The sequence below is a fragment of the Quercus robur genome, chromosome 8 (assembly GCF_932294415.1).
Source record: "Quercus robur chromosome 8, dhQueRobu3.1, whole genome shotgun sequence".
NCBI lineage: Eukaryota > Viridiplantae > Streptophyta > Magnoliopsida > Fagales > Fagaceae > Quercus > Quercus robur.
Window position 1 is genome coordinate 23,861,029 of NC_065541.1, and position 10,467 is coordinate 23,871,495.

At 33.2% G+C, this 10,467-nt stretch overlaps 1 protein-coding gene across 1 annotated transcript; it reads left to right on the plus strand.

Moving 5' to 3' along the window:
• The first annotated feature begins 7,944 nt into the window (after nucleotides 1-7,944).
• LOC126695044 (squamosa promoter-binding protein 1-like) lies at nucleotides 7,945-9,936 on the plus strand. Its single transcript, XM_050391652.1, has 2 exons — nucleotides 7,945-8,360; nucleotides 9,426-9,936. Exons 1-2 carry the CDS (start codon nucleotides 8,014-8,016, stop codon nucleotides 9,616-9,618), a joined length of 540 nt encoding a protein of 179 aa, XP_050247609.1. The 5' UTR covers nucleotides 7,945-8,013; the 3' UTR covers nucleotides 9,619-9,936.
• Nucleotides 9,937-10,467: the final 531 nt, after the last annotated feature.

The following is a 10,467-nucleotide window of genomic DNA, read 5'->3' on the forward strand; positions in this document are numbered from 1 at the left end:
AAAGTGTTCTATTTTATAGACAAAATATTAAGACAATAAAAGTGGTGTATTGATTTGATTATATTATATCTGTTTGTAGATTTAAAAATTATGTGATATAGTGACTAATATAGATAGACATGTTTTATGTCTATTCAAGAATACAAATATCGTGTTTTTGAAAGAAAAAAAAGAAGAAGAAAGAATGCATATAATTTTTTGATAAAATAAAAATGTAAATATCCATCAATTTTTATTTTATTTTTTTACATTTTTGATTGTGTGATTAATTTTTTTTTTCTTTTATTGGACTTTGTTGCAATTTGTACAAATGCAACTAAGCTTAGACAAGAACACCATGTTTCAAATAAAATTTTTCTCATATAAGTCTTAGAAAAATGATATCAAAATTATTATACTTAAATAATTAATGCACTACTTAAAATAATTAATATAACAAAATAAATGTATTTATTTTCAACTATTACCAAACAAACTACACAATTACACATGAGGAAGAATGTCATGTTCTAAATCTATTATTATTATTATTATTCAAATAAAAGTGGTTTTTATATAAAATTTATAAAAATAAACATATAAATTCATTTAATATAAATAATTAATAAACAACTATAGATAATTAATATATGCATTTACTTTATTGGCTAATTCAATGAATTAATACTTTGATTTAAATACAAATTTTGTTGAGGTAGAAACCTAAATATAAAAAATAAAAAATAAAAATTCTCAAGAACTATGCCACATAGTAAAACCTCATACTCTTTCACATATGCATTTACCTCATTAATATATACATTTACTTCATTCTCTCTTGTCAAAGAGGGAGAGGGAGAGGGAGAGGGAGAGGGAGAGGGAGAGTGGGGAATTCTAGGGTGAGCTTTGCTCACTCAGTGCCACTGTCATTTCTGATTTCCCAAATGATATTGCAATGTGAAGTTGAATTCAAAACCTCATTAACACTTCAGTTATGGACCTTTTCAAGATCATTTGTATTATTTTGTGGGAGGAATTCCCTTGGGTTATACGCTTGTGTTGCGCTTTAATACCACTGGTTGAAACCCATTGTTTTATAGTAATTAATTCTTCATATTCTTTACATTTTTCTATGTAGAGCTTCCATTCACACACATATATCTAACACAACATAGAACTTCCATCAAGGGAAATTTAATGTTGTTTGGTAAAGTTTCAAGTCATTATAAATAACTTTTAATAGAAAATATAAAATATAGCTCTAATTCCATGTAAAAAGATAGCAAAACTACATTGATGTATGAGAAAATAGAAAGAAGAAAATAAAGGTGGAGAGATAAAAAGAGAGATCATAGGAAATTAACGTAGTTAGAACCTAAAGGCATACGTCCATAGAGAAAAGTTCTTAATGGCTAAATCTTTACCATTAAGTTTTATATTATGGGTCATGTTAACGGGTACCTTTAGGACAATTGTTAATAAATCATATTAGGAAAGTCTTGACACTACTTTCATGGGAAATATAAAAGGTTGTCAAAACATTTTATTACTTTATCATGTTCTCATAAAATATTTCTAAAAATAGTTTCTAAACCAATACTCTTAAGGTATCCGTTAACATTTCTCTTATATTATAATGAATTCTGTTAAACGAAAAAATCAAGAAGGAAAATCTTACCTAAAAGATCATCTATTTAAGAAGATCATCTTCTACCACCAACTATCCAGCAATGAATGAAAAACATAACTAATAAAGGTATTTAATGAAGTAACGAATGATTGTTACCCAACAGCTACATGCCCATTAAGTTAGAAGACGGCTCAATCAAAGTAATAAATGATAAGTATCATCCAAAACTAGCACTCTATACCAACATTTATGGAAGAATAAAAGCCAACAGATGCCAGCCATTACTCCAATCATATAAATGCACAATATTAATTGATAGACAACCAACAGTTGGAAGACAGCTATAAAAGGCAACACATCTCCATAAATAGAGGTATGTTCTCTAGATGTTCTTCATATGTTCTCTAGATGTGCTTTAAATGCTAAAACATGCTCCATGAGACACATATGGTTTTAACTCACTACAATATCATATTAGCTCTTTGGACTCCTGACTTAGACCTTTAGGCCGGTGCCACATTAGTGCCCCCTACGATCAGTCCTCTCTCTTTTGCAAGCTCATCAAATATTCCATTACTGCCTCTTCGAAAACATCTTCTATCGACATCTCTAGACTACCCAACTAAAGGTGAATTTTCACTCTAACAAATTCATTTAAAGGTATTTATAGTAAGTTAAAATCCTAAACAAACTAGGGTTGCACTACTTGATCTACTTACAAATAGGATTAAAATTACTTTACACGTACTTTAAGTAAGATTAATATTATTTTATTCTTAATTTGGTAGCACTTAAGTATGACTAGATAGAATGAACATGGATAATAGATTTGACATTAACTTAGATTCAATATTGTTATCTTTAGCATTCCCTCCAACTAAAGGTGAAAGATTGAAGACAACTTTTCTTTCTCAAAAAAAGCTTGAAGGTAACTTGAGTTCGAAGAAAAAGTAAGGAAGGAAATCATGAGTAAATTATATGTAGTGTACCAAACTGAACCAAATGAAGTGCATAATTACATGGAAATTCGAAAAACGCAAGAGTTAAAATTAAAAAGATGCACATGATCATTTAATGTAGTTAAAACCACCAGGATTGCTTGTCCAAAAAAAATCAAATCTAGACACTGTTCATGATAAGCAAACTTAAGATTACATTACATTTTTTTTGCTAAACTAAGATTACATTACTTGTTTACTTTACTTACGGTTAAATTATGATTATATACAATGAACATGGATAACAGATATCGAACCTGATATTTTAAACAAATTTTATTTATTTCTAAATTATATAACTGATGTTAACAATGTTATAGAACAATCTACTTAGATATTTCAAGATAGATTAATAATTTTATATATAAGTGTTTGAGAGGGGGTATATAAATTAAAATATATATATATATATATATATTTTGTATGAAATTTCTAATATGCCCTTACACTATTCACCTAGGAACCCTTGTATTAAATTGTTTTCTATTTGAGAGGGTATTAAATTGTTTTTAAAACCATAGGTTAAGATTATGGACTTATATTGTAAGATACTCCATTTTCTTTTATGTTTTCCTTCCATTTTTGGAATGACTAAAATGGTAGTCCGAATAGAAAAATACCCCCCTCTCTCTATCTTTTTTGTTTTACTTCCATCTTTCTATTCTACCAAATAAGAGAAAATATCAAGGTATCTTTAATTTTCTCTTCAGCTTTTTCTATTTTTTCACTCTTTCATCCTTCCAAACATATCCAAATCAAAGCTAATAATGAGAAAAAAAAAAAAGAATGACATTCAAAGCATAAAGCAGGAAAGCATGCAAAGGAGAAAGGACTGTACCAGACCTAAGTTTGGACTGTCCTTGAGGCTTTTTGAGTAGCTTTATGGACTGCATATGTGCTCTTTGTGCTAGCTGTCCACATACAAAATGCCTTGCTTAGTGTCGGACTCGCTTGTGTCAAAATACTGGGGTTCTGGTATCTGATACGCAGTCTATTTTTTGGCGAATAATTTTGATAGATAAAGAGTTCAGGAGGAATGATAAAAAAGAAAACGCGATAGAAAAGCAATTTCTGATAAAGCCACTAGTTAGATTTGTGCGAGTGAAATGGACATACATAGTTAGTGTAGGTACCACACTATCACCACTATATACTATATAGTATTCGACGACCAAAAACCTTTACTAATTGAGCTATTGAAACGCACGATCTAATCTGGACAACTTTTGGATAGAACAAGCTGAAATTTTGGGCATATATGTGACCTACCTTCTGCATGATTCGTCAAAATTGAAGTTGCTGGGACCAACCAACTCAACATTGGATGACATTTGACAATGAACTAGGGTGTAGGGGACCTCTGTCCAGCTATCTTATCCTCTTTTACAGACAGGAATAGCACCTTTCTCATTTCCATAATCTTCGATTCTGTATAATTAATACACATATATTGTCTATTTACAAGAGTAACAAAATCTTTGTTCTTTGTTCCTTGTTTTAGTTTTTTAGTTTTGTTCTTTTTTCCCCCCTAGCCGTATGGACAAAAAAAAAAAAACAAACAAACAAACCTTGATCAATATCCAGCAAACATAAGAAAAGAATCAATTTTACAATTTTTGTGAATTTCAAATTTGAAATTTCATGTGGACCTATTTTCTTGAATTCAAGTCCTAATGCTTGATGATCAAGGTTCTATCATTAAAGGGCCCCGCAAAAAAAGGAAGAATCCAAGAGCGATGATGGGACCAAAATCCAACTCAATGCTGAGGGTGATGGGCACATTATTGTGTGACAAAAATCAAGTGGGTGTGATGTTGATTCTCACTGGCGACGCGGAAGCCAGTGAGCACGGTGGTCCTATGGCCGAATCATGGCATATGTCTGAAAAAACAGTTTTGTCTTCCAAGTTCATGTAGCAGGCTATATAACTTCTTTATGATTCTTATCTCTCTGGGTATTATAACGTTTCAAGAAACTGCCTAAACTTTCGTTTCTTTTCACTAGTCAATGGCCTTGCCTCTTGGCAATGATAAGTTGTAAACCTTGTAACTTGCATTACAGATGATATTGTTAAATGGGCAGTGTCTATTACACACATGTATGGATCCAAACACTACCCAAGAGCAGCCAAGCACTACCCAAAATGCTCCGAACTCTTGACTTTAACAGCCCATACCCTATCATTCTACATCACTTTGTACCAGCTGAAATTTAACAGAAAACATATCAAATACGATCAGATAACTAATAATTATCTGAAACATTTCTAAACCATTGCCTCTTATTCTTCTAATTTTTTTTATAAATCGGACAAGAAGAACTTATGACTTCTGTAAAATGCTTAAATCAACTACTTATCATGTTAATTCATGTTGCAAGGTCATGTCATTAATTTGATCTGTTATGCTAATGTGTGGTAGTGTTGACATTCATTTTGTTGCAAGGCTACCCAACTTGGTCCCTTCATATAACAAAATATAAGGTCCCTTTGTCCATAATATCAATAGACTCAAGTACATAAAGGTATTTGTAAGCCAGGAAACTGTTGGGGATAATAGCTTTTAGAGGCTCCAATTGAGACTTTAATATAAGGTAGATAATCTACACATTAGACATATCTAATATGTCAACCATTTGGCCACAAGCATTGTGTTAGTCAGATATGAAAAATTATTATATATAAACATAACTTATGAATTGAATTTACTAAAAAAAATTAAATGACATATCACGGTTTGACTTTGGTTGAATCTTGATCTGACCTTAAAAACATTAAACCTCTCTATTTTTCCATTCTTTGAATAGTCTAGGTTTCAAAACCATGATAAGAAGTAAGGATACCATGTAACCTAATAACCTAAGTCTAAAAGCCTTGAAACACTTAAAAACTAAAGTCCAGGTGAAAAATCATAGTTTTTGAAGTAGAGAGAGAAAACTCTACTTTGAATCACCGTAGGAAAGTGTTAGCAACATTTACGCTTACACTCCAAAAAAACTAACCAAATTACAATAGGGCTCCTCATAATAACTTATAAACCCAAAATACACAGTAAGCATAACAGTTGTAAGGTTCTAATTGGATATGAACATAGTACAAAAGTTGCTACAATATTTTGGAGTCTATATTGTCATGCCATTCTTTGTTAGGTAGCTAGTTGTGCATGACTGATACTATAGTAGATGAGTGGAGTATTATGTACTGCCAAAGCCTACTGAGTTCCTTGTTTGCATTAAGGTTACACTCACAACAACATGGCCTGATGGCCAAGGGTGCACTCCATAGTACTGGTCCTCAGCACCTTTGTTTGTATTCGACTACTCAAACATTACATGACATTGGATCTTTGTAGTGGGCATGCCCTGATGCTACCACCACAATGCAACAGCGAGCTCTTAGTCTCTTTGTCCTACTCCTTATCTTGGCACACCTTCTCCATTTGTCCAAACCTGGAATATTATGTCATGAATTTTCATAACTGCCCCTGAATCCTTAGATATTCCTAGGATAGATGTGTGGACTTGATTTATTTATTTCTTGGACACGTGAATGGTTGGAATGAGCTCTAAGATTCCCCAAAGGAAATGACCAGTTTGCCCACTCTATTACAGACTTAGCTAAGTGGTCTGTACACCACTAACCCAAAAGTTTAACTTTAAACCCAATACCCAAATCCCTGTGTCTCTAACTTAACAACTAATTCTTCTCAAAAAAAAAAAAAAAAAAAAAAAAAAAAAAAAAAACTTTAAACCCAATTATATTATATTAATTTTTCAAGTTTTTAAAATTTTCTCCATGTAAGATTTCTATTCATGTGTATGCCGAACAAAAAAAACATTGAGGCATAATATTGGTTTATAAAAATTTAAATATATGTTGTATTTCATGAAATTATTACAGGAAAAGGTAAAGTAGAAGGGGCAGATAAAGCATGATTTAAAGATATACAGGCCATCTGAAGGCAAACAAAGAGGGTACCGTGCTGTACATTTTTACTTGTATGTATAACTGAAAAGAAGTGATTTTAGGCACTCGTACAGTATAGTTGAATAAAGGGTTCATTGGTAAAATGATGTGTCCCTCTCAAGCCTCTTCTCATAGTGAACAAGAACAACTTTACAGGCTTTAGAAATGCAGTGCAATTCATATCCACTTATGAAGAAGTTTGCCTTATATAACATTCGATCATGGAGTAGATATTCTAAATCACATTGGAGGTTGAACTCAAGGTTTATGCCTATGAGTTTCCTTCATTCATCTCCTTCATATAGCAAAAAGAAAGAGACATAGAGCTCATACACAAATATTCTTCGCTTAGCAAAGACACAGTGAGAGATCCCATGTCTAATGAAAGACTAGTACTATATAAAGTCGATGAATCCGTCTGTTTGGCATTTGTTTTTTATTTAGGTTGTGAAGTCATTGGCATCCAAATTACAACTAAAAAGAAAATTATAGTTCTCCATTAAAATCAATAAAGAAGAAATTATGTCCTGTTAGAGGAAGATACATCCATCCAGCTGCCTCAAATGTCAATCCTAAAGACGTTCAAGGTGCCTAGCCCTAGCTATTACTCAACCTAGACTCATTCTTTTGCTTTAAATTTCTAGTCAAGTTTTGGTCTCTGCCATGCGCTTTGTGTATCATGATCATATGACAGTACAGGTTAAAGATGATAAGGAATTTAGGCTAGTACGTATCCTAATTATTTCAATAAGACTTTTATGACCCAGGCACTGATCAAATCGCCTATAAATTAGGTGGCTCTACCACCAATTGTCCATTTCAAGGAACAATGAATTTATGTAACACTTTGATCAGAATGTTTCTCAAGTTCAGTCCAGATGGACCACAATGGTCCATAATTTAAACTAGTACATGCAAGTAATAATTTAGAGTTAAAATGGGAAATAATGATCCTTCATAGTAATCATCATGACACTTTATAGAAATCAACTATGAAATTAGATCCTACAAAGACCAAATTATCAATAAAAACTTTTCGTGTACGTCTGATATCTTAATCTTAACAATGAATTGTGATAATTCATGCACTTCCTACCCTCAAACAGGAATCAGTTTAGCATGTAATCTACACCCTCCAAAAGTCTAGCATGTAATTCCAACACACTATCGGTACAGCACCAACCAATGGTAAACAAAATTAGGCTCATCAAACCTTTCCAACATCAGCAAATCATAACTTACCGTTCTCCAAACTAGCTTATAAACATCTTGTTATTCACTATTCCACCACCATATACTGACACACTCAAGACAATGGAGCTTGTGGTCCTGCTTCACCTTTTTCACCTTTTTATTACACTTTCTTCACCTACATTACTCCCAAGTTCCACCCCATTTCTCCACTACTCTCCACCACTACCTTCTTCTTGCAACCTTTCTCAATGGAAGCAAGGAGCTTTGAAGGCAAGCGAACTTTCAAAGAGAAGGTCTACAAGGAAGTCGAAGAAGATGTAGATGATGACTTGGATGAAGAAGAGGGAGGTGGTGAAATGATGAGCTTTGCAGATAATGAGAGAAAGAGAGCAGTTGCTGTTTTCTCTGGTAAAAGAGGCACTAGTGGTGGTGCTGGTGGGGTGTCACCGCCGTGTTGTCAGGCAGAGAAATGTGGAGCTGATTTAACTGATGCAAAGCGTTACCATCGCCGTCATAAAGTGTGTGAGCTTCATTCAAAGGCATCTGTTGTGATTGTTGCAGGGCAGAGGCAACGGTTTTGTCAGCAATGCAGCAGGTCCAGGATCTCTAAACCTTCTTTTAGCATTGTTTCTGATTCAAGTTTCTTTAATATTGTAGAACTAGCACGGCCTCTGCTTCTTTTTACTTGATGATCATAATCTATATGTAAATAAGGAAAATTTTCTTGCCTCTGTGAAAAAAAAAAAAAAAATTTCCTAGATCATTCTCCCAGAATTTTCAAGCTACATCCTTTATTTCTTTTTGGTTAAAAACGTCTCTCTCTCTCACCCACACACACACATATATAGATGAAGCTTCGAATAATTCTCTGTTCCAAAGAATACTTCAAGAACTAACTTTATCGGCATAATTTAGAAGTTTTTCACCAAAACAAACAAGTCAAAACTTTTGATGTATGGCAACAATGACCTGTAGACCCCAATATAGCTAATTTTCAGTTCTAAACCTTTGAATATGTTTGCAGACTTGGAATGTGATTCCTAGCATTACTTCCACCACCAGTTTGGCTTCTATATGTAAATGTATGTGTATTCCATCATATACTAAAACGACAGAAAATAAAAATAATTCCTAAAACATGTGAATTTCTTCTATACTTTATTTTGACCCAATGTTACGCAATGTAACTATTACGCTAAAATACTAAAACGTCTTAGACATTTGCAAGAAGATTTCATGTGCTAACTTGTTCGCCAAAAGTAGTGGAGAGCCCTAAATTCAATGAAAGAGCTTCCCTCTAATTCCAACACTGGAGGCAATGCAATTAAAGAAAGTTACCACATAAGACAGGTTCAAGTTGCAGTAACAGGAACTTTTTCTAAAAGGAAGTTTTCAAAGAATACCTTTAATAAATAAAGGGTTATGGCATTCGAACAACAGTATCAACATAAATTGCTTGAATTTTTAGTTACTTTCTACTTGTAGATATTATTGTCTCTGCTGAACTTAAAGCTTCATTTGTCCCTTGCCTATAAATTCATTTAGCACTTACCACTTCTATAAAACTAGGACAAGGCTGTTTTTTTTTCTATGTCGTATGCTCTTTCAGTGAATTTAACTTTGATGGTATCTGAGAACTTTTCGTAATTGGACCATATAGGTTCCATGATCTATCAGAGTTTGATGAAGCCAAAAGAAGCTGCCGCGTACGCTTGGCTGGACATAATGAGCGCCGCAGAAAGGTTGGTTACCAGTCAAAGGAAACTCAGAGTAGGCAAACTGATGATCATAGTGGCAGAATTCAGGTAACAATCCCAGGGAATTCCAGTTACAAGCAACTCCAGATGCGATAAGATCAATGGTTTCCGCGTCCTGGCACGCTCTCTCTCTTCTGTCATCCTTACATGCCCTGCTCTGCATAAGATTGATAGTTTTCTATGCTGCGTACTGAGAAATCGTATCTACATAATATTTAAGAGGAGACCGTCCTTGTAACAAGTAACAACTACCTTGGGTTGTTTGTTTTGGTTCTACTTATGTCATTGTTTATGAACTGGTATGGCTATGTGGAATAGGCCTTAAGTTAGTGTTCTATAGTAATTATGATTGTCTCTATGTACTTCCCTCTCATATAAGTTTTGAAATTGAAGGACCTGGTCTCTAATTATCTATACAGAGCACTTAATTTATATCCTAAGTTTCTCTCCAACCTGATGAGTGATGAGTGATAGAATTTCCAGTTTGATGCATAGAGCTCCCTTGCAACATTAGTCTATAATAGATAAGCACGTTTCGAAGACTTAAAACCTCCACTGCTGGATGAGATATTTCACTTCAACACTGAAATCGCTTGATGCCATTAAACAATGTTAAATATTAACTATGATATATTTCATGTTGAATATGTTTAAAGAGATGCGGAAAATGGAAGCATAAAATAGGAACATAAAAACATAGGCTTATGTGATTTAGCCATACGGCCTACGTCTACGAAGGAAACTTTTAACGGCTACATCTTTATTATATAAAAGTATAGTACAAAACCTGTATTATAATAAACCATAACATTGGTATTTATAGTAGATTAAACCCTAGACTAATAGACTTCTAATACAAGTAGGAGACTTGGCTTGCATACAAAGTAAAATTAGGCTTGGGCCTATACTAATGAGCTAATATATCTCTAACACCCCCTCTCAAAT

Coding starts and splice junctions, on each gene's coding strand:
- LOC126695044 (XM_050391652.1), top strand. CDS start 8,014: ATGGAAGCAAGGAGCTTTGAAGGCAAGCGAACTTTCAAAGAGAAGGTC. Junction 8,361..9,425: donor TTTTGTCAGCAATGCAGCAG/GTCCAGGATCTC, acceptor TGGACCATATAG/GTTCCATGATCTATCAGAGT.